Here is a 24,532-nt window from a genome sequence, read left to right on the forward strand (position 1 = left end):
AAGGAGTTTCAGGAGACATGCCCTTTGAGCTTAGCATTTAAGGCCCGGCAAGTCCTCCGCAGCAGCTCAGAGATTGCTGGGCCCATCTGTCCATTTAACAGAAAAGCAAACTGAGCCCCGGCTTCTGTCCACCGTGCCCGCCACACTCCACTTACCCGGACTAGGCCGAGCGCTGCTCTCTCAGTCCGCGGACCGAGGGCCAGAGCCCAGCCGCAGTGCCCGCCCAGCTCCCAGGGCGGGGCCTCGGCCCAGGTGCGCGGCGGAGGCGCTTCGCGGAGGCAGGAAGTGTGTCCCCAGCGGCGACCCGTGCAGCGCTCCCGCGAGACGCTCACCTGCGCCCCAGGTGAGCGGCGAGGGGGGCGGGGGGAGGCCCGAGCTGGAGGCGGCTCACCTGACGGGACAGGTAAGCCCCGCGCGGGCCCGAGGGGGCGCGAACCAAGGCGGCACCGGTGTGGAGAGACCCCCAAGGCTACGCCCGGGCGAGCGAGGGTCCCGGGGCCGGTTCCATCGGTGCCACCCTCCCACTTCCGGGGTGCGCGGGCCAGGCCCGGCCAGGGAGCGGCCTGAGCGGGCGCCTGGGCTGGGCGGGCAAACTGCGGTGAGGGGGCCGTGTTCGCCCTTAGGGCTGCGCTGGCTTGGGGTGGGAGCCGTGCTTGCCGGGGAGGCGGGGGCGAGAGGGGAGAGGGGGCCGTGCACACCCTGAGGAACAGTGTCGAGAGGCTGGGTCCGCCTGCGGGAAGAGGTCCCCTGCAGCTGGCGAAGTTGGTGCTTGCCCCGAGGGCATTGCTGGTGTAGGGGCTATGCTAGTCCGAGCGGCAGTGCCGGGGTCGCTTCTCCCTTGCCCTCGGGACTAGGTGCCCGCGGATTCGGGAGTCCCGGGCTGAGCCTTTGGGGCAGGAGATCAAGGGAGCACGGATGCCGGGCACGAGAGCTGACGGCTGTTTCGTGAGCAGGGCTGGGGTACCTTTCTAGGCCGGGTGTGCAAGACTCGAGTGGGTGGGACACAGGCTGGTGCGACTGGTCCTGACCTGAGCACCTTCGGAAGAAGGGGATGGGACGGAGACAGACCTCGGAGTGTGTGTGTTCTCAGGGACTAAGGGGGAGTGGGAGAGCATCAATTAGAAGTTTGGGGAGGGTGTGTCTGGGGCCTGGGAGCTTCTGACCCTGAGGAGGATCCCTGCAGTGCCTTGGGGCGCCCAGTGACCCAGCCCCTCCCAGGTGCCAGGCACAGCTCTAAGGCCCCTGCACAGGAAGATCTCATTTAAACCTCAAGGTGGCCCCTGAAGATACTCCTCACTCCCCTTGTTAAAGACGAGAAAACTGAGGCCAGGAGTCTTACCCCAGGCTCCTTTAACAGGAGCCCCTGCTAAACCAAGAGACAGGTGTTCCTAGGATTTTGGAGGCGGGGGCAGCAGCAGTGAGGGGGAGATATAGCCAGGACAAAATGGGCTGAGATTGACTTTAGGAGGATTTAGGGCCTAGAAAGGAGGGGAAAACTGAAGCCAAGCACAGTCCTTACCCCAGGTCTTGTCCCCCTTTCCTCCATCCCACCCCACCCCACCCCCTCCTCGAGATGTGTGCCACAGAGCAAAGTACAGGGGCTCCAGAGTCTGGCGGACCACAGTACAAATCCAGCTCCATTCCTTTCCAGCTAGGTGTCTCTGGGCAAGTCACTTAACCTCTCTGAGCTTCAGATTCCTGACCTGTAAAGTGGAGGTATAATACTTACCGGGCAATTGTGAGTGTTAAATAAAGCAAAAGTCCTCTTGAGCTGGAGCCTATTTCTGGCCCATTTGCTGCTGCTTCCTCAGCATTTAGTACAGTGCTGAGCACATGGTAGGTGCTCAGAAAATATTTGTTGGATGAATTTAATGAATGGTAGCATCTGCTAAAACCTTGGAGGTAGAGGAGGAGACAGTAACCAAGACCATGAACAATAACCTCTTGTTGTTCTTACAAACCCCAGGTACCCCAGAGCTCAGTGTGGTTCAAACAGTGTAGATGTGCCCACCCTCCTGATCCAAGGGCTAAGCCTGGAAGACTCAGGGCTCTCCCTATGCAGGCCCTCCTTGGGCACAGGCTCACCCATGGGGCTGGCAGCTGACCACTTTGCCCCCTTCCTCCCAAATAATAGATGGAATGGGGTAGTGGATAAGAGTCTGGGCCAGGCCACTTGCATTCAAACAGCTGTGTGGCTTTGGACAACTTAGTTAACCTCTCTGTGCCTCTGTATAACAACAACAACAAGAATACCTACAAATAGCATTGTGAGAATTAATTAGTTGAATACATTTAAAGCACTGAGAATAATGTAAGCTTTCAATAATTAACTCTTTCACTAGAAGGCAAACTCCTGAGGTTAGGGAATTTTGTCTGTTTTACCACTTTATCCACGGAATTTAGAAGTGTCTGGCATACAGCAGGCTCTCAGTAAATATTCATTAAATGAGTGAATGAATAAATCCATACCCACCCCAACATTGCTCAAACCCAGGCAAAGGTTTTTAACCGCTTGCCTCTCTGGATTGTGAGGGACTTTCAAGTCACCTATTACAATTTCAGTTTGCACACCTTTGGAGGGGGATTTCACCTTACTCTTGCCAGACTGCTGCTCCCCCCGCTCTGGTCAGCCTGGAACCTAAGTCCTTTCTCTTTCTACCTAATGGTCCTGGTTCTACACAGAGGTCACACAGAATGTATCAGTCTCCTGAAGTACTTACTGTACCAACCCTGTTCCAGACACTGATGCAGAAAGGAATCAGACACAGTCCCTGCCCATCGGGGTCATATAGGCTTATCTTCAAACAATGGGTTCAAAGCCAACTCAGCTGACCAAGAGCCCAGCAGAATGCTGTGGGGAGTGGGGCTCCCATCTGACTTGAGGTTCTGGAGTGTCCTTGGAGAAGGACCGCTGAGTGGGGCTGGGGGAATGGGTTGAAGAGTTGCAGGAATAGTTAAAAAATTCCTGTATCCTCCTCATCCGCATTCACCATGGCTAACACTCCCTCCCTTCCTCTGTCTACACACATATACCTTCTGTTTGGGGGGGAACCCTTTGAGGTTAGGTTGCAGACATCATGCTTCGTTACCCCTAAATGCTTCAGTATATGTTGCCTAAGAATAAGAATATTGCCTTATTTAACATTGAATTTAACATTGGAAATTTAACATTGATGTAATACTATTAAATAATATACAGTCTATTTTTAAATTTTACCAATTATTCAATTTCTCCTTGTGATCCAGGATTCAATTCAGGATCACACAGTCCATTTAGTGTCATGTCCCTTAACTTGGGGTTGTCTGATGTTTCTTCATGATTACATTCAGGTTATACATTTTTGGCAGGACTACTCCATAAGCGATGCTGTGTCCTTTTTAGTGCATAGTATAAGGAGACACATCATGTCAGTTTGTCCCATTATTAATAATGTTAACTTTGATCATTTGATTAAAGTAGTGTCTGCCAAGTTTCTCCAGATTTGTGTTTTGTTGTTGTTGTTTTAAATTGTCACTGGCTGCCATAAGTAGAAGGGAATAGAGGTGGCCAGAATGGGGGCCTTGACAGTATGTGGGTGAGAGATGGTGGTGGGCCAGTTTAGGGAGGTAGCATTGATTTGCCCAAAGCATATTGCCTATTAGAGTCAGAACTGGGACTAGGATACAGATATCCTGATGCCCAGTCCCAGTTTCCTTTCACATCACCAGTTCTAGGACACTAGTGCCATTAAATCAGGGATAAATAAAAAGTTAAGAGATTAATGTCTCAGAAAATCCAGGCTAAGGATAGTTACTCCCCAGCACACCCCTACATGTGATCAAGGACCCTCCCAAGTACATCACTACGTAATGTTCCCTCAGGCAGAGTTGTTTACTCCCATGATGCCCCATATATCCTACGTGTTCCAGCTCATAAGCTTTTTTTTTTTTTTTTTTTTTGCGGTACGCGGGCCTCTCACTGTTGTGGCCTCTCCCGTTGCGGAGCACAGGCTCTGGACGCGCAGGCTCAGCGGCCATGGCTCATGGGCCCAGCCGCTCCACAGCATGTGGGATCTTCCCAGACAGGGGCATGAACCCGTGTCCCCTGCATCAGCAGGCGGATTCTCAACCACTGTGCCACCAGGGAAGCCCAGCTCATAAGCTTTTAAGCATCTGTTTTCCCTACAAAACCATGCGTGAATCACAGGAACAGTGCCTATAGTTCATTCATTTTGGTTCTTCTGTACCTAACACAGGGCCAGGTTCAGTGAAATCTTAGCTCTGAGCTTGCTAGCAACCGAGTCGAAAAGGGAAAGAAGATGTATTTTGAGGCTTGGCTTTCTCGTCTAGTCAAAGGAAGCAAAACAGTGCTTGATGTTAAATGTTGATAGGAGAGCAAATCTGAGCCACACTGAAACATTGACCGGGAACCTGTTGATTCCCATGTCTGATTTGAAAGGAGGGGAAGAAAGGGAAGGTGGTAATAATCCGGTTCCGTAGCAAGTCAATGGAAAGGCATTTGTTGAGCAGCCTCAGAGGCTCTATGCTGCTGGGCTTACCAACAGTGGGAAGAAACTCAGGGAGACCGTTGCCCAGAAAGTGAGATCCCAGGAGATTTTTCTTTTTCTATGGTAAAATATGCATAAAATTTACCATTTTAATTTTTTAAAGTAATTTTAACGTTATAGTCCTGTGACATTAAACACAGTCACACTGTTGTATAACCATCACCACCATCCATCTCTAGAACTTTTTCATCTTCCCAAACTGAAACTCTACCCATTATATACTAACTTTCCATTCTCCCCCATCTCCAGCAGCTACCATTCTACTTTCTGTCTCTGTGAATTTGACTGTTCTAGATATTTCATATAAGTAGGACCATACAATATTTGTCCTTTTGTGTCAGGCTTATTTTATGTAGCGTAATGTCTCAAGGCTTATCAATGTTATAGCGTGTATCAGAATTTCATTCCTTTTTAGGGCTGAATAATATTCCATTGTGTGTGTAGACCACATTTTGTTTATTCATTCATCCATCAATGAACATTTGGGTTGTTTCCATCTCTGCCTATTGTGAATAACGCTGCTGTGAACATTGGTGTACCCATACCTGTTTGAGTGCCTGTTTTCAATCATTTTGAGTATATATGCAGAAGTGATATTGCTGGAGCAGATGGTAATTTTATGTTTAACTTTTCAAGGAAACTCCACACTGTTTTCCACAGCAGCCATACCACTCTATATTCCCACCAGCAAAGCACAAGGGTTCCAACTTCTCCATATCTTCTCCAATGCTTGTCATTTCTGTTTTTATTATTTATTTATTTATTTATTTATTTATTTATTTATTTATTTTTGCGGTATGCGGGCCTCTCACTGTTGTGGCCTCTCCCGTTGAGGAGCACAGGCTCCAGACGCGCAGGCTCAGCGGCTGTGGCTCACAGGCCCAGCCGCTCCGCAGCATGTGGGATCTTCCCGGACCGGGGCACGAACCCGCGTCCCCTGCATCGGCAGGTGGACTCCCAACCACTGCGCCACCAGGGAAGCCCCATTTCTGTTTTTAATAGTAACCAGCCCAGTGGGTGTGAAGTCCCAGGAGATTCTGATACATAGTTAGACCACAGAGAGAACTTCCTCTCTGGGGAGCAAGGGGATACTAGAGAGGGTTCGTGGGCATACATGGGCCCATCCACATCACAGACCTCTCAGAAACCAGAAGTCTGAAGCTCCCCAGGTCATAGTGCAGGAACTCGCCGCTGACCTCTGATCCTGACTCCTTCCTGGCCTCTCCCCCACAGGTGCCTGGCTACGGCAAACCATGCGGTGAGCCATGCCCCGCCCTGGACACCCCCGCCCATCATCTGGGCCCCCACGCTTGGGACCCTGGGAGCGGCCAACGGAGCTATGCCTGGAGACATATGATGAGCCATCCCGGGCCCCACCGAGCCGCCGCACCCGTAGGCCAGACCCCAAGGACCCCGGCCACCATGGACCCGAGAGCCTTACCTTCATCTCTGGCTCTGCTGAGCAGGCTGCTGAGCCCCCAGCCTGCTGCCTGCTCTGGCGACCCTGGGTGTGGGACTGGTGCCGGGCTGCCTTCTGCTTCCGCCGCTGCCGGGATTGCCTCCAGCGCTGTGGAACCTGTGTGCGGGGCTGCAGCCCCTGCTTGTCCGCTGGGGACGCCCCTGAAGGGGATGCTGAAGCCAACTGGGTCAAGGAGCACAACGGAGTGCCCCCCAGCCCTGACCGTGCCCCTCCCAGCCGGCGGGATGGCCAGCGGCTCAAGTCGGCCATGGGTAGCAGCTTCAGCTACCCTGACGTCAAGCTCAAAGGCATTCCTGTGTATCCCTACCGCAGCACCACCTCCCCAGCCCCGGACGCGGACTCCTGCTGCAAGGAGCCACTGGCCGACCCCCCACCCATGCGGCATAGCCTGCCCAGCACCCTTGCCAGCAGTCCCCGAGGCTCGGAGGAGTACTACTCCTTCCACGAGTCAGACCTGGACCTGCCCGAGATAGGCAGTGGCTCCATGTCCAGCCGAGAGATCGATGTGCTCATCTTCAAGAAGCTGACAGAGCTGTTCAGTGTACACCAGATCGACGAGCTGGCCAAGTGCACTTCAGACACTGTGTTCCTGGAGAAGACCAGTAAGATATCGGACCTTATCAGCAGCATCACCCAGGACTACCACCTGGATGAGCAGGACGCTGAGGGCCGCCTGGTGCGTGGCATCATTCGCATCAGTACCCGAAAGAGCCGTGCCCGCCCGCAGACCGCAGAGGGGCGCTCAACCAGGGTGGCTGCCTCTGCTGCCCCTGCCCCTGACAGTGGCCATGAGACCATGGTGGGCTCAGGGCTCAGCCAGGATGGTAGGTGGGGCCCCACAGGGCTGAGGAGGCTCTGGACAGGGAGGGTCGCACTGGGGTCTTTGGCCACTGTGGGTCCACCCTCAGCCAGTCCCAGCTCTTCCTCCTCCTTTTTCTCCGCTCTTCTACATCCCCTAACAGGTTCTTTCTGTCCCCTGCTGCCACCTGCCAGAGTAGCTTTCAGGCCCAACCAGCTAGCCTAGTTAACAGGACCCAGGAACCCATGCGAATGTGGACCTCTGACCCGGCCTGGCCTAACCAAAACCCCTACCCACCCACTCATCCCTGCACAGACAGACCGACAGACACACACGCATACACACTGTCTGCGTCTTTGTTTTAAACATCGTTTCCCTGGCCCAGCCCAGCCCAGGGGTGAATGGCCCCTCTCTAAATGGGCTGAGGACAGAAGTGGGGAATAGGGTTGAAGGGATGTGATAATGACCACTGCCCCTTCATGTTCCCTCCCTAGAACTCACAGTGCAGATCTCCCAGGAGACGACCGCAGATGCCATCGCCAGGAAGCTGAGGCCTTATGGAACCCCAGGTTTGGTCCTGACATGAGAGTGTGGAGAGGAGAGGGGACTGCCCTAGCAGCCCCCCACCTGCCCCTCTCCCAGCTTCCTCCTGGGGTGGGTGAGGATGGGATCAGAAAGGGACGAGAAGCCTGAGCAGCTTGTACCCCATCCCAGTCCTGCAAACTGGCTTAAAGGTTCAGCTGGGAGTGATTCAGGGGGAAGCCCCTGAACCAGAGGGGCGGGGGGCAGGTAACGGGCATCTAAACCCAGGTCACTGGAGAGGAAAGTGGAGGGCGGGTGATGGGGGCCATCCATTGGTGCTGAGAAGGCACCATGTGCGGTTTCTACCGCTATCCTCTTGGCTTTTACAAGCCCCTGGGAGCAGGGTCATTACCCTTTAGAGAGCGAGACTGGGGTTCAGAGAGGTCAAGAAACTGAGTGGATCAGCCGGCCAGGATCAGACTGACCCAGGCTCAAGACCCCCTCTGCTCCTTCTCAGCAGGTTTCTCCCTGCCTGAGGGACTTGCATGAGCCCCTCCCCGTCTCTGAGCCTCTGTTTCCTGCTCCCTTTCCCCTCAGGATACCAAGCCAGCCGCGACTCATCCTTCCAGGGCACCGACACAGACTCTTCAGGGGCACCCCTGCTGCAGGTCTACTGCTAACCCGCACTGGGCCCAGGGGCCACGACCCCTTCTGAGAGAAGCACCTCTACTGCATGAAGAGAGGGACCAGAATCCTCTTTGTGGGAGGGAGGCCATGAGCCCAGAAGCAGTGCCTACTCTGGCTCCTCCTGCCTTGGCTGACTGGTTCCTGGACCACATGCATTTCACTGGGCCACGGTGCCCACATGCCCCGGGTCCTCCGCTGGCTTGACCCCTGCCTGGGCCTGTTCCTTCCTGCCCAGTCTTCAGGAAGCCTAGGTCATGGAAAGCAAGACTGAGGGGTTAACTTCTGGAACTGAATCCTGACTCTGCCCCCATAACATGCTCCCCCTGTAACATACACCCCATAACCAATCATGCAAACCTCCCCCTCCCCAGGACAGCGGGGAGGGAGGCTAACAGCTAAAAGAAGCTTGTCTTAAGTGGATTGGGTTTGCAGGCAGGCAGGGCCTCCGGAATTCTGTGGGCAGTGCCCAATCCGTGTTACGTTCTGTTGAGCAGTTAGGTTCTCGGCTAATGTTCTACATGCTAACATGACTGTAGTACAAAACGTAATAGACATCTGTCTGCTCATCTTGGCTGTGATACTGTCCTTTCTGTCCCATTTGCCTGACTGCTACCTGGAGCAGGAGACAGCATAGAGTATCCAGCCTGGCTTAGTGTCGTGGGGTTGAGGTCAGAAGGCTAAACTGAGAGCAGTGATGCCCATCTCTCAGGCTCGCGGTGAGTTCTAGGAGATAGAGCCAGTCACAGTGTCTGTGCCTGAGAAGGGTTTACCAAGTGGTTTCTGTCATTGTTGAGAGGTCCTTCTAGGCAGGCCTGCCTGGACTCCCTCTGTTGCCCCAATTCACTGCCTGTAGGCTGGCCTGCTTCTGGCCATCCCTGCAGTTTCCCCAAATCCCTGAGCACGTGTCAGCCCACCCAACCTCAGACCTGCTGCTCCCTCCACCTCCCCCTGGTGTGGACAGCACTCAGGGTCACGGGTGTCAGCTCAGCACTCCCAGCAACCCAGGAGTGGAGGGTCATTCTTCTTTCACAGGTGCTGGCGCTCAGAGGTGTCAAGGAATTTAGTGGGTCATGCAGCTAGTAACTGTGGCTCTGCATCCGGAAGCTGGCCTCTTGGCAGTTGTGCCCCCAAGCTGGCAAGCTGACCTGCTTGGGGTAGAAGCAGGCTCCCCCTGTTTGGACATCAGAGCCCAGCTGGGTTCAGAAGGATCTTACTTGGCTACTCCTCACACACAGGGGTGTGTTTGTTCTCTCAGTGAGACCGGAGCAGGCCCAGCAGCCCAGTCTTGACTGATGATAAGCTAGGTGTCCAGGATCCCTCGCTGCCCTACTTCACCTGCAGCGCCCCCCCGCCCAGACCTTCTGTTGCCCTCATGGGCACCCTTTGGAAAGTGACTGGACAAACTGTACTTGTCTGTTCCGTTTCCTATTGGACACACAGGATGGTCCCTTGTGGCCATGACCACAGGGCCAAGTACCAGTGGTAAAACTGGCCCCTTTCCTTAGGCTCTGCTGTCTCTTCCAGGTCAAGGCTTCTGCGATTGAAATGACCACAGGTCGGGAATTCCCTGGTGGTCCAGTGGTTAGGATTCTGCACTTCTGCAGGGGGCATGAGTTCAATCCCTAGTCGGGGAACTAAGATCTCATACGCCATGCCAAATGGCATGGCCAAAAAAAAAGAAGGTAAAGAAAATGACCATGGGACTTCCCTGGTGGCACAGTGGTTAAGAGTCCACCTACCAATGCAGGGGACACGGGTTCGAGCCCTGGTTGGGGAAGATCCCACATGCTGCAGAGCAACTAAGCCCGCACACCTAGAGCCTGTGCTCCGCGATAAGAGAAGCCACCGCTACGAAGAGTAGCCCCCACTCACCGCAACTAGAGAAAGCCCATGCGCAGCAACGAAGACCCAATGCAGCCAATAAATAAAAGAAAAAAAAAATGACGACAGGGCACTGAAGCCCAGGGATAATGCTGGACAGAGTAGGAGAGTGATGCCACAGTCCTTCTATCTTAGCCTTGGCCCGAGAGCACCATTTTCCAAGCTTAGCCTTGGGAACTACTACTGGCATTCCCCAAAAAGAGGGTTTATAAGTTTGGTAAACAGACAAAGCCAAACACTTCATACCTTCTTTAAGTCTTTAACAAGCTATTCTGAAATGCCAAAAGGACAGACATGCTGTGTTCCAGAAATACAGGGGTCACCCACGGCCCACAGAGCATAGCACCCTGGCCAAGCCAACCTAGACATTCTTGCTGTAGCCATGACCTCTGTGGCACCGTGCAATGTGACCTGTACCCTCCCACCAAAGGGTCAGCTCTGGTGGCTGGACTTGGGCAGAAGGGAACACCTCTCCAGCCCTGGCACTCCCTCAGTGGCTCACTCTGTGAAGCCCTAAAATCTGCAGAGGTCCAGGTCAGAGACACACAATAGGCTCCACTGGGCTTCACCCTGCCTTCCCGGCCAGATCCCCACCACACACAGAGCCAACCTGAGGCCTGAGCGGTTCCCCAGCCTTTGCTGCTCTCTGCCCCTGGGAAATAAAGAGTGTAGTTTCAGAAACACTTGCTCCAGGGCTAGAGGACAGACCCAGTGCTGTGGGAAATTGTCTTAGAGATGAAAATGGAATCAAGCCGGGCTGGTCTTAAAACTTTGCTGAGTCATGGGCCCCTTTGAGAATCTGACATATGTTCTGGTCCCTTTAGCCACTTTTGCTCAGAATCATACACAGACTAAAAGCCTTGTTTGAATTCTCCATTTAAGTAATGAGAAATTGAGCCCCAGGGAGGGGCAAGGACTTGCCGTAGATCACATGGCAGAACCTGGGCTACAAGACAAGCCCCCAGATCCCAGCAGCAGCCATAAGAGGCCTGTCCCCCAGGGAAAGGCCAGAGTGAAGAGAGGACACAGGTGGAATTGGGTAAATAGTTTTAATGTGTAACAGCAGGCCAAATGGGAGGACAAGACACCCCCAAGGCCCCAGCCCTTCTCCCATGATGCCCTTAGACCTGTGTGTGGGCCAGCCCCATACCTGCCCCAGCCCTGAGGCCCACAAGTCCCAGGGAAGGGTGGGAAAGGAAGGTGGGTAGTAGCTGGGAGCTCAGCCCCAAGAGTTCAGGGAGGCAAACACAGGGGCTAGTTGAATTTGGCCTTGGAAAAATCCATCTCTGGATGCTGATCCATGAACCTGGGGACGGAAAGTAGGAAGAAGGTGAAACAAGCCATCCCTCTCCCCCAAATTAGTCCCTTTCTCTTAGCTCCCCACATGAGGTCTAATCTCTTTAGAACTCTGAGCAACTTGGAGCCAGGCCAGGCAGGAGTGGGGCCCCAAGGACTCTAAGGCCCATTTGAGGACCTGAGGCTGGAAGCTGAGGTGCCAACACTGGCACTTTTTCTGTCAGTGACAATGACCGCCTGTTACCCCTTCCTACCCTGAGGTGGCCTTGCCCTCAAGATGACCTCAGCAAGTGATTAGGGGAGGCAAGCCAAGGCTATAAAGCCATAAACTTGGCTGGCTCATCCTGGAAGGAGCAGGGCAGCTCCTGTGTTCTCAGTACACACTCGTTGCTGCCACCCAGGTTCAAGCCCCAGACACCTTCCCCAAACCCCCATCTCTCAGTTGCTCACTTCTTCAGAATCTCCTGTTTCTTCTGCTCATCTGAGGTGGGCAGCCCCATGGACTTCTGTCTCTGGTCATACATCATCTTCTCCACCATGCTGCGGGTCTCACTGTCCAAGTCTGAGAGCTGGGGGGCAGGCAGGGACAGGGATGGGTGAAGCTCTGGGGCCACCCAGGCCCCTCACCTCCCAACCGAAGCTCCTCCAACCAGCCAGGGCTCACCTTGGAGTTCTCCGGGTTGATCTTCTTGGTATTGATCTCGGGGTCACTGGACACCAAACGGCTCCACCACTCCATCTTGTTGATCTGAGAGGAAGAGGAAGACCACCGGGGGATAGGTGGTGGCTTGCTTTGTGCCCTGGGAACCACCACCCAACCCTTCCAGAACCAAACTCTCTCCCATACACATCCTGCACTGGGGACCTGCGAAGGCCTGTACTGGGACCTAGGGTGCAGATGAACAAGACCTCTGCCCTCCCCAGTGGCTGGGGGAGACAGACACGGAGACAGTCACAAATCAGCATGATAACGGAAAGAATAAATTACAGACGGAGGACTTCCCTGGTGGTACAGTGGTTAAGAATCCGCCTGCCAATGCAGGGGACACGGGTTCGATCCCTGGTCCAGGAAGATCCCACATGCCGCGGAGCAACTAAGCCCATGCACCGCAACTATTGAAGCCCGGGCACCTACAGCCCGTGCTCAGCAACAAGAGAAGCCACTGCAATGAGAAGCCCGCGCACCGCAGCGAAGAGTAACCCCCCACTGGCCGCAACTAGAGAAAGCCCATGTGCAGCAACGAAGACCCAGTGCAACTAAATAAATAAATAAATAAATAAATAAATAAATAAATAAAATTTATACCAAAAAAAAAGTACCGAGGGAGATATTCATCCAGCGTGGAGGGAGAGGTCAGAGCAATACATGGATGGGCTAGGCCTTTAAGGACATGCAGTAAACCACATTAAAAAGCAGGGAAGGACATTCCAGCTGGGAGGAAATGCAAGTGCAAGGGAACAGAGGCAGCCAAGGCCGGTCAGGTAGGCTGGGTCAGGTGGTACGTGCCATGGGACACTTTCCTTGGACGCCTGGCACTTTACAGAGACCACACTCATTTAGTGGTGTCTGTAATCCCAGCTCTCTGAGGGTGTGAGGGAACATAGGCTTCCTCAGGGCACAGTTTTCTACGTGTTGTTCACTGTTCTCTCTCCAGCGCTTAGAACAGTCTCTGGCACATAGTAGGTGTTCAAGTATTTGTTGAATTGAATGCATATACAAACCCAATGGAAAGGAAAAGGCTTTGGTACTAAGGACAGTTCCAATCCCAACTCCATCTCCTCCTAGAGGCAAAAGCCTGGGCAAATCTCTGAGCTACCCTTTTCCTGACTCTAAAACTAGACAGACCTACTTTAAAAGTCTTGTCGTGGGGATTAAAAAAGGTATGTCCATCAGGCCCCCAGCATGGTCTCCAAGTTCATGAGCAGCCCCCTCTCCCTAAGTCACAACACAGGCCAGGAGGCGGGGCTTCTCGCACCTTCTCCAGATGCACCGTCACCACCTTGCCGTCCTCAATGAGCCACGAGCTCTCCTCCACCTTCACCTCGTTGTAAAGCTCCCCATCCACGATCGCCGGCTGCCCCTTGAGCCCCACCCGGAGGCGCCTCCGCTGGATGTCCACCACCACGTCCTTCCCCTTCAGCCGGAAGTTCACGTGGAAGGGCACTGCCAGCTGCAAGGGGCAGGAGCAGTCAGGAGAGGCCCCAGGCTGGCTCCCTCACCTCAAGCCCCAGCCCCTGCACTCACGTCCAGCTCCGACAGGGTCTGCGTCCAGCGGTAATTGGGCAGGTCCGCCCCATTGCCGAAATTGGGCTTCAGCTTCCCTTTGTCCTTCTCGTCCTCCTCCTCCTCCTCCTCAGCCTCCTCAGCCTCCTGCTCACAGTTGGGGTGCTCGGCTACTTACTTGACAGACCCAGACTGAACCCCACACCCAGGGCTGGCACTGGGCATACAGCCACAGAACAGTACAGACCTGGTCCCTGCCCAGTCCACGGCCCACTAGGAGCCAGAGGTAAAACCTGTTCTGATCTCTGCCTGAGAAGAGTTCAGATTGGTAGAACACGTGACAGCTGGGGGACGGTGACAGTCAGAGATGGACCCATGGGACCCACCCAGCTGGCAGTTCAAGCCAAAGGACTTAGGAAGAAAGCCCAGCACATAACAGGTCATGAGGTGGCCATCAGTAGGGCTGTTCTAAAATAAAACCAGGCTGACAAATGATCAACTTCCTTTTTCTGTGTCTGTAGGGTTGAGACCCTAGTCTCAGACCAGAACTTCTGCAAAGCCAAGTGAGTGCCCTAAGGATTATTTGGGAAGCTGGACTCAAGTTGATGGGAGGAGCCCCGAGGGGAACATGCCCCAGGTGTGTCAGAGTAATCCACCACGAAGGGCCAGGCTGGGCCCACGGACCCAAGCCCACCCAAATGGTGCCTGTACAGGCACTGCCCTTCTTGGCTCTTGGGCTTTCCTGCCAAGGCTTAAAGCCAGTGGGTTTTGTTCTGTTTTTTAACCCACTTTGGTCCAGTGTGGAATCTTAAAGTATGGGGAGGATTCCCAAAGCTAAGGAGGGGTGGGGTGGGGAAGGGGAAGGCTTTCCAGGGAAAGGGAAAGGCTGAAGAGTCCCCAGAAGTTCCCAAGCCCCCTGCTAGCCCTGAGCAGCCCCAGTCCATCTCACCTGCTTCCCTGGTGAGCCGAGACTGCCATTCTTGAGCTGGGCTTCATGATTCTCTGCATCCTTTTTCTGTGGCAAAGGGCAAAACATTTGGCAAGAGGGTACCCACTCCCAGTGCCAATGGGGATCAGGGGGCAGGGGAGAGAAGCCCACTCCTACTTGGTCAATTTCCAGCTGCAGCCTCTCGGCCTCCTCATCAGTCAGTTCCTTGATCTGGGGCCCAGAGGTCTCTGACTTGGCCTCCTTGGCCAGCCTGGCTGCCCGCTCCGCTTTCTCCTGCCGCTCAGTCTCCTGCCGAGCTCTCTTCTCCCGCCTGGCTTTCTGTGCCAGCTGGTTGTGGTGGTTGAAGGTCTGTGTGATAAGCTGAGGAAGGAAGAGAAGGCAATGAGGCATCAGGGGACGGGACATGTCCCAAGACGTGAGGCTAGTCCTATCTCTATTTGCTGAGTGCCTGGGCAGGCACTGCACTCCGAACCTCAGTTTCCACATCTACAAAATGGGATTTAATACACACCTATATCGTTGAGTTGTAATAAGAATACCTGCAAAGAATCTGCTTCAATAAACAGCGACCACTTTAAAAAAACAGAACAAAACAAAACAAAAACAAGGCAGTTCAGGGACTAAGACCCAACACTGAAGTTGGACAACCTGCATTCTAATCCAGGCTTTGACACGCACTAGCTATTGTATTTTTGGCAAATTACTTAACCTGTTAAGAGCTTTAGATTCCTTATCAGCAAGGATGAGTCCCTACCTCACAGGGATGTTGTGCAGACCAAATGATAAGTGCTCTGAAAAGTCCTTCATTATGGAGTGAAGCTGTTAGAAGCAGAACTCCAGCCTCAGCCCCTCTGAGAAGCTTTTCCCCAGCTCTCAGGCCAGAGAGACCTTCCTGGAGGGAAAAGGTAGTCTCCTCCTCTCCTCAGCCTGCAAGCTATCCATTTCAAATCCTGCCTCTCCCATGAAACCTTCCCAGGATGCTTCCAACGCACATCCTGCTAGCTGGTCCTCCTGTTGCCCAAAAGCAACCCCAATACTGTTGCCACCCGTCTGGCTCTGTGGCCTTGAACAAGTAAACAACTTTGACAATTTCTAAGCCCCAGTTTCATCAGCTTTCAGGACATGTGTCACCTGGCTGAGGCGAACTCAGTGTCAGCTGGTGGAGGGTGGGGAGAAGCACCTTCTCTGCTGTGAAAATACAATGGGAGAAATGGTTCTACCTCATGTTTTACACCGGCAGCTCTCAGAGTGTGCTCCCCTGACCCACAGCAACAGCGTCACCCAGAATTTGTTAGAAATGCTAAATCTCAGGCTCCACTCTAGACCTACTGCGTCAGAGATTCTGGGGATATGGCCCAGCCATCTGTATTTTTAACACGCCCTCCTGGCCAATTCTCATGCATATGTGAGAGTCACACCTACATTTGAGATCCTGGTCTACTCCGACCTGTGTGACCCTGAGGTCATCTCTAAAAGCAGTCTTACATAGCTATTCTTTGCCTATAGTGTCCTTGCCCCTACTCCCAGGTTGCCTGGCAAACTCCTACTCATCCTCCAGGACCAGCTCAAGTGTCTCTTGAATTTCACCTCTTCACCTTTGGCAGGCTCAGGAATTTACCCAACTTAGGAAACCCAACTCTGTGTCAACCCACACACCTAGAGGAGGCCTCACAGGGCACCAGCAGTCAACAAACCATCTTTCAAGAATCTCTGAGTCATAGCTGGAGGGAGAAAGGGATCTGCAAGAGCGGAGAGGAATCACGTGGGGCTCAGGGTCACTGGAGTCAGCCATGGGCTCCCAGATCTAGGGTTCTGCCAAATGCCCTGTGGCCTCTCATTCATTTGAGGCCAGTTCCTCCTCTTACCCTCCCAACCTCACGCCACACTGCAGCAGCTCCACACCCTTCAAGGTTAAAGGGTACCAAAAGAACCCCCAAACCAAATGGGTTAACAAAATGAGGTGTGTGCACGAAAGAAATGAGCCACCTGAAGGCCATTCTGCTGTCAACAGAAGGCATCAGTCATGGCACAATTACGCCAGCAGAGGCGGATCCACCACAGGGCCTTGGTCCCAAGTCCCTAATCAGGACCTTGAACTCAAGCCATTTGCCAATGAGTGGCCAAGGGGAGGCAGGAGTGGGGCCATCCCCTCTTCCAGCTCCAGTGAATCATGTTACGTCCCATTCGTCCTGTTCTTTCCTAGCTCCTGGAGGTTAGATGAGGGCAGAGCTGAACCACCAGGCACAGTCAAGGCCAATCACAGCAGCCTCTGACCCCCTCCTCCCAGTCTCCTCCCACCAGCTTTACCCAGGCCCAGCCCCAGGTAGAGACCCCTGGGAGTGTGTAGCCTACGCAGGAGTACCAACTGGCAGGCTGTCAGAGCCAAGCTTCTGTCACTGGACACGTCTTTGTGAACCACAGACCAGCAGAGTGGGGAAGCGGTGAGGAGAGTTGGGCCAGTTCTAGGACAGCCCCCGACTGCTCAGCGGGCATGCCTGAACACAGCACGCCCTGACCTAGGCTGGGCGACAGGGGAGCAAAGGGTGGTTCCCACCAGCCTGGCCAGGAGACCCCGGAAGGAAATTTAAGCTAAACCCAAAGGCATGAGGTCCTGACCCAGACCATAGGGCGGGGGGGACACATCTGAGGGAGAAGACACACTCCTGTTCTAGAACTTCATATTCAATATGTGTTCTTATCTGTCTTCATCTTTTTTTTTTTTTTTTTTTTTTTTGCGGTACACGGCCTCTCACTGTTGTGGCCTCTCCCGTTGCGGAGCACAGGCCCCGGACGCGCAGGCTCAGCGGCCACGGCTCACGGGCCCAGCCCTTCCTCGGCATGTGGGATCCTCCCGGACCGGGGCACGAACCCGTGTCCCCTGCATCGGCAGGCGGATTCTCAACCACTGTGCCAGCAGGTCTTCCTTTAAAAGCTGAATAATATTACATTATGTGTATATGTGACATTTTGTTTATTCATTGAATGCTTGGGTTGCTTCCACTTCTTGGCTATCATGAACAGTGTTGCTATGGGTGTACAAATCTCTCTTCAAGACCCTGCTCTCAATTTTGAGGGGTATACACCCAGAAGTGGGATTGCTGGATCATATGATAGTTCTATTTTTAATTTTTTGAGGAACCACCATACAGTTTTCCACAGCAGCTGCACCATTTTACATTCCCACCAACAGTGCACCAGAGTTCCAATTTCTCCACATCCTTGCCAACACTTGGTGTTTTCTGGGGTTTTTGATAGAAGCCATCCTAATGGGTGTGAGGTGACCACATCTCATTGTGATTTTGATTTGACTTTCTCTAATGATTAGTGATGTTGAGCATCTTTTATAATAAAAAGTTTTTAAACAGCTATGATAATTCACTTTTACCAGCAATGTCTGAAGAGTACCCTTCTTTCCACATCTGTAGAAATTTTTACATCTCTAAGCAATTTTTTAAAAAATATTTTTGTCAGTTTGACCAGAAAAAAAAAGGGCATCTCACTGTTTCTTTCTCCTACATTTCCTTGATTACTACTGAATTTAAGCATCTTTTCACATGTTCTTCATGGAATTGCCAATTTTTCTGTTTATCCTTTTCTTGTCAATTTACAAGAGTACCTGCATATTAAATTGGCTATTAAATTTTATCTGTCCTCTGCAATGCATCTTTTCCAGATCTACTGTTTTTCAACTGACTTCATATGTCGTTACGTCTCTTTTGCCACACATGTGTTCTATGTTTGAAAAGGCAAACAGCTACCTTTTATTCTATAGCTTCCAGGTTTCTATCCTTGCAAGGTCTCCTCCACGCAAGGTTATACATAGTTTCCCAGCTTTCCTTACTAAGCTCTTCTTGATCTACAATTTATTTTTAGATACTAGTAAAACAGATGGTACAGTATGGTACATGTTTTGTTTTTTTACCAGTAGCCAGTTGTAGCAGCATGAATTATTAAATCGTCTTTTGCCTACCGAACTGAATTACCTACCTTATTGGACACATCTTAAAATCCTCATGCGTGCTAGACTTTTTCTGGATTCTCTATTCTGCTTCACTAGTCCATTCATCTCTTCCTATGTCAATCACATACTGACTAGATCATTATGGCTTTATCCGAGTCCATAATGCCTAGCCCCAAAGCTACAAAAACTAAGAGTATTTCTGTATTTCTCTAAGTTTGTAGCATGAAGGTATTTACAGTCATTTACAGTGGGAGTCATATCTCCCACTTGGTATAAGTATTGATACACATTTCTCTGTAGAAATATTAATGTTTCATTACATGATGCTGCTCCTGACCCCTGGACTGGGGTACTGTACATAATGTACAGTATATGCACTGTATTGCCTCCTAAAATCCAATGAATTCTAAATCCCAAAACACATCTGGCCCCAAGAAGTCCAAAAAAGGGTCTGTGAACTTGTATCCTCATGTGCCAGTCACACTATATGACCTCTTTTTATCCTTAAAACAGCCCTGTGAGGGAAAGATCATCCCCTCTTCCAGGGAAGAAAAATGAGGCTCAGAAAGTGATTCACCCGACACCACACAGCTGTCAAGCAGGAAGAGGGGGAGACCAGGATTCACTCACATCTGCCTAGCTCCAGAGAACATGTTCTTAACCAACGCACTTGGAAATGATGCACCTGGTGGCGCGGTGCACGGTAGGTCCCCAATACAAAGAAGTTACTGGTGTTACAAATGGAGACCCGGCAGGAAGGCTAGACAGGTTTCCGCCTGCCTGAGAGTCAGACCAACCTCCTGGGAAAGAGCTGACTCTAAGGGAACAAAGAGCCAAGGAGCATAACAAGGTCTAAGAGGGACCAGCAGACACATCCAATACACAGCAGTGACACCATCATCCCCGTGACACCACTTCTCAACATTATTCATCTCTCTCCCTTCTGCCTGCTATCTTACTCATCCTTCACACCTCAGGCACCTCTTCCTCGTCAAGTCTTCCTTGAGCCCCCAACCTAGGTCAGTCCCCATTTTATGCTCCCAGGACCTCCGCCCTAACACCCGTCACTTCTTCATTGTCTTTTTTTGGGGGGCGGGGGGTTGTAAGGGGGCTACACTGTGAGATCCATGAAAACAAAGACCATTGTCTGTATAATCCCGAAGGGTTTGTCATAGTAGCTAACACAGGCAAAGTGTTAAGTGCTCAATAAACATTAGTTTACAAATGAATGAAAGCAGATATTATAAGGTCCTGGCCCACAGAAAAATGGGAGGTGCTAGTGCTAATACAGAAAGAGTATTTGAGCCACAAAGGGTCCTAAAGGTCAGTGAGTCCACCTTCTTCCATTTTACAGATGTGAAGATTAAAAGGACCAGAGAGAAAAAAAAAAAAAAAAAGGACCAGAGAATTGGTGGGAAATCAACCAGGCCACACAGCTAGGCCAAGAACCCAGGACTCCTACTCCAGGCCAAAGCGTCTATAACAAAGTAGCCTCAGACCATCAAGACACATTATCAAGCATTTCAGCTTGTTAGAACCCTGAAGCCAAAGAAAGCAGTTTGCAAAATATCTCCTTCTTGTTATTAAAGTGAAAACAAGTATCAAGGTTATAAAAATCACGGTTCAATGAGGTGACATGATTTACCAATCTTCAAAAACATAATCACAACCTAAGGAATTAGAAGATGTTCAAGGTATTAGAACCCATACCACAAAACACAATTCTCAGGAATCACCTCACACCAGTCAGGATGGCCATCATCAAAAATTCTACAAATAATAAATGCTGGAGAGGGTGTGGAGAAAAAGGAACCCTCCTACACTGTTGGTGAGAATGTAAATTGATACAGCCACTATGGAGAACAGTATGGAGGTTCCTTAAAAAACTAAAAATAGAGCTACCATATGATCCTACAATCCCACTCCTGGGCATATATCCAGAGAAAAACATGGTCTTCAAGGATACATGCACCCCAATGTTCACTGCAGAACTGTTTACAATAGCCAAGACACGGAAGCAACCTAAATGTCCTTCAAGAGATGAATGGATAAAGAAGATGCAGTGCACGTGCGTGCGCGCGCGCACACACACACACACACACACACACACACACACACACACACACACACACAGGAATATTACTCAGCCATAAAAAAGAATGAAATAATGCCATTTGCAACACCATGGATGGACCTAGAGATTATCACACTAAGTGAAGTTAATCAGAGAAAGATAAATATCATATGATATCACTTATATGTGGCATCTTAAAAAATGATACAAATGAATTTATTTACAAAACAGAAATAGACTCACGGACACAGAAAATAAACTTATAGTTACCAATGGGGAAAGGGGAAGAGGGATGATCCAGGAGTTTGGGATTAACAGAGACACACTGCTGTATATAAAACAGATAAAAAACAATGACCTACTGTATAACACAGGGAACTATATTCAATATCTTGTAAAAACCTATAATGGAAAAGAATCTGAAAAAGTATATATATATGTATATATATATATCTGTATGTGTGTGTGTGTGTGTATATATATATATATATATATATATATATATATCTGACTCACTTTTCTGTACACCTGAAACTAACACAAGATTGTAAATCAATTATTTCAATTAAAAAAAAAAATTTTTTTTTTTTTTGTTTGTTTGTTTGTTTGTTTTTGCGGTACGCAGGCCTCTCACTGTTGTGGCCTCTCCCGTTGCGGAGCACAGGCTCCGGACGCGCAGGCTCAGCCGCCATGTGGGATCTTCCCGGACTGGGACACGAACCCGTGTCCCCCGCATTGGCAGGCGGACTCCCAACCACTGCGCCACCAGGGAAGCCCCCCCCAAAAATTTTTTTAACCCTGCAATTCTCAAATCCTTGAACTTTTGCTCACAGCATCTAGGAAGACTGGGATAGCCGGCTTTGAGTTTTCCTATATCTCTGTCTTCTAAGCTCAATTTCTAACATTTGCCTACTCTCATCTCCCAGCTAGGTAATTAGATAAAACCTCAATGGAAAAGGAACCAAAAAGCATGGTGTCAGGGGGCAGAAGGCAGTTTTACAAAAGACTCTGACTCTAATCCTGGGTCTCCCACAACTCAGCTCAAAAATTTGGACAACCCTAGCTCTCCCACAACTCAGACCAATTTCCTCACTTGTAAATGGGGATAGTAACATCTGCCCCTCTCAAACTTCTAGAGGACCATGGGGACAGGGTAGATAAAGCACTTGGCAAGGAGAGGGGCTTCAATAAATGACAGCTTGCTTCCCTTCCCCGTCTCTTTGCCCTTGGCATTTTACTTCTGCTATAGGTTATTATTATGCCAAAGGAAGGCCAAGTTAGCTCTTCTTCTGGAGAAACAAGAGCTGCCCAAGGGACAGTGGTCCCCAACACTCACCTTCTCTGCCATCCCGTCTTCTCCTCCAACGAAAAAATCTGTTTTGCGTCGAAGGAAGCTGAAGAAAGTGTTCACAAGCTGAAAGAAGACAAAGACCAAAGCTGTGGAGATGCCATACTGGGAGCCCCTCACCTACACAGAAGCTAACTTCCCTAGTCTAGGAGGGAACTTGGGACTGGACTGTTTCACCCCGAGCCTCCCAACTGAGAAAACAGGCCCTGACTTAGTCACTTCTGCCAGGAAGCCTAGCCTAACCTTACCTAGATCACCTGAAAGGCAGATTTCTCATTTCTTGTGTGCATGTGTATATGTGTTTCACATTTTTTGTGGTGCTAGAAGCAGCCTGAGGATATCAGACACTCCTCTGCATCCAGGGCTTGATACGCCTGGGATCCAGCTTTCCTCTCCACAAAATAAAAAGCCCATCCAGAGTGGCACTGGCTGAGTTACTAGGGCAGAGCTAGAAGGAGGGGAACGAATGAAGCTACTTCAAAGAAGGTTAAGACCAGCTAACTCTGGCTGGGGTATCAGTGTAGCCAAGTCGTTTAAGAGCATCGGTCTGGGTATCAGACTGATATACATTAGCTCTGTGGCCTTGGGAAAGTTTCTTAACTCCATAAAACAGAAACAGCAGCAGGACTTATTTCTAAGGATATAGGTAAGGATCCTCTGTGAGGCCCAAAGGAGGTAATGGAGGTGAGGTCCTTAGCAGTGTCTCGCCCAGAGCAAGAGACCCACTGCGGGACAGTGAACTCCTCACAAGCAGGCACTGTGAACCATGACTTTGTCTACATCCCCAGTGCCTAGCACCAGATCTGACTCAGAGTACATGCTCAATAAAGTTTTTGCTGGATTTAAAGACCTAGTAGTGACCTAAGATTAGCACATATAACTAAACCCTTTTATTTGCCCAAGTGAGTGGTTCTAAATCTGATGCTAGAATTTATCTCAGTGGTGTCAATTCCTGCTTCTAGACACTTTTTCAATTCACTCAAAAACGAACTCACTCCCGAATCCAACTGTGTCAACAATTTAGGGGGGTGGGGGGTGGGGGATGGGACCCTTTCACATCTCCAAATTAATAGCACTCTTCCCACCTCAAAGGGCTTAGGAGTCGTTGGTCACCACAGGCACCTAAATGAGAGAATGGGAATGGAAAGCTCCATGAAAACTTGTCCCCAGAGAGACACAGAATCAGAAATGGTCTGTGGAAAGCACACACTGGCCCAAGGATTCTGGTCCCCTCTAGGTCAGGACCCTTTTGGATGATCTTGGGCAAGTTCCTTCAGTTTCTTTATAAAAAGACTGATCTTGATAGGCTTTTCTACCTTTTGAACTTTCCATGGTTCAAAAAACCAACTCCAGAATCTCGACTAGTTGGTCTTTATCCTTCATACACTACGTGTTATTGGGTCTGGTCACTACGAATGAATTATGTTCTTGCACACATCACTCAACATATACTTGTTGAATGTTCAAGCCTGATTACTGAGAATTCCTCACTGTCCTTCACTTCAAGACACTACTCTCCTACAAATTCAGGAAATAAGGATTCGTAGCTCTGTCTCAAAGAAAGAAACTGAGGCCTGGAGACGTGGAACGGTCTCAAGCTGGTAGGTGGTGTAGAACAATTGTGAACACAGTTCTCCTATTCCCCCATTCAAGCCCTAAAAAGACCACGTGTTAATATCACCCCCCCCCACCCCAAACACACACGCCGCACACATTCTTCCGCTCGTTCCAAGTCTTAGTACATGCAAATCTCAATGTCCAGAATAGTTCATCCTAAAAGATGCTCTTCGGGAGCGGCCAGTAGAAAAGAAACGGGGCCAGAAGTATGTGGGAGAATAAGGCGGGGGGGAGAGATCCCAAGACTCTGGGTCTTTTCTAGGGTCGGGTGCAGGGACGCAGGAGCTGCTAAGACAAGTACTACTGAGGGGCCCTAGGGTCCCATGACTGATACGAGTGCAAGACTTGCGGCAAGGAGGCCAGGCCGGAAGCTGGAGTGCAGTAAGAATGTGGGGGGGATCCCAGAGCTCGCGAGGCCCAGGGGAGTATCTCGGCCCTTGAAGACAGAGAAGGACGGAGAGAGCGTGGCTGGGGCCCCACGGGTGGGCCAGGCCGAGCCAACGCCGCACGGGCCGTTACCTCCTGCACGCCGCCCTCGTGCTGCTGCGCCATGGCCAGCAACATGCCGTCGAACCGATCCTCCTCCTGCTCTCCGCCCATCGTGCCGGCCGCTAGCCACGCTCCGAAATCTGAGGTCCGCACACGAGTCCCGCGCTCTCCGGTCCTTAAGGTCGCGTTCGGCCCAACCGCTCTAGTCCTCGGCTTTCCGCAGCGGAGCCGGAAACACGCACACGCCCCGCCGCCCAGACCCGCCTGCTAGCTCTCTCTTCCCGCCTCTCTTCCGGCCTGCAGCCATTGACCACGCGGCAAACAGCCCGCTTCGCCGGCCATTGGTCAAACTTGCTAAGCCAATCAAAGAGCTCGTCAGTGAAGCTGTGGGCGGAGACTAGGGCCCCTGAGTTTGGTGTGAGTTGCTATGGTCACCAGACGCTTTTTATGGAGCCTTCCAGAAAGCCCTGGGCCCAACTCCGGCGGGATTGGAAGCTAAAAAGGCATGAACTTTGTTCCTATGGGAATGACCTCCCAGCTTGTACAACAGTGAAGCGGAAAGTGTTCTTAGTCATCTCTTCTAACCCTTCAATGAGTCAACTGAGGCCCAGAAAGGAGATGGGACTTGCCCAAATGACAGCCCACCTCCGTCATCATC

The 24,532-nt window shown here is 51.1% G+C and overlaps 2 protein-coding genes across 3 annotated transcripts; one reads left to right on the forward strand and one right to left on the reverse strand.

Moving 5' to 3' along the window:
* The first annotated feature begins 264 nt into the window (after window positions 1-264).
* KDF1 (keratinocyte differentiation factor 1) lies at window positions 265-8,606 on the forward strand. 2 transcript variants are annotated; one of them, XM_067016960.1, is made up of 4 exons: window positions 265-343; window positions 5,781-6,851; window positions 7,321-7,395; window positions 7,946-8,600. In XM_067016960.1, exons 2-4 carry the CDS (start codon window positions 5,813-5,815, stop codon window positions 8,026-8,028), a joined length of 1,197 nt encoding a protein of 398 aa, XP_066873061.1. In that variant the 5' UTR covers window positions 265-343; window positions 5,781-5,812; the 3' UTR covers window positions 8,029-8,600. The 2 variants fall into 2 exon arrangements, with proteins under 2 accessions (XP_066873061.1, XP_058926484.1); XM_059070501.2 differs by having other exon boundaries at window positions 318-403; window positions 7,946-8,606.
* Window positions 8,607-10,951: 2,345 nt separating this feature from the next.
* NUDC (nuclear distribution C, dynein complex regulator) lies at window positions 10,952-24,166 on the reverse strand. The gene is made up of 9 exons (XM_059070572.2): window positions 23,905-24,166; window positions 21,757-21,834; window positions 14,542-14,745; window positions 14,386-14,451; window positions 13,458-13,583; window positions 13,189-13,383; window positions 11,877-11,960; window positions 11,663-11,781; window positions 10,952-11,222 (listed from the first exon to the last, which is right to left on the reverse strand). Exons 1-9 carry the CDS (start codon window positions 23,983-23,985, stop codon window positions 11,171-11,173), a joined length of 1,005 nt encoding a protein of 334 aa, XP_058926555.1. The 5' UTR covers window positions 23,986-24,166; the 3' UTR covers window positions 10,952-11,170.
* Window positions 24,167-24,532: the final 366 nt, after the last annotated feature.

The sequence above is a fragment of the Kogia breviceps genome, chromosome 1, assembly GCF_026419965.1.
Source record: "Kogia breviceps isolate mKogBre1 chromosome 1, mKogBre1 haplotype 1, whole genome shotgun sequence".
Classification (NCBI taxonomy): domain Eukaryota; kingdom Metazoa; phylum Chordata; class Mammalia; order Artiodactyla; family Physeteridae; genus Kogia; species Kogia breviceps.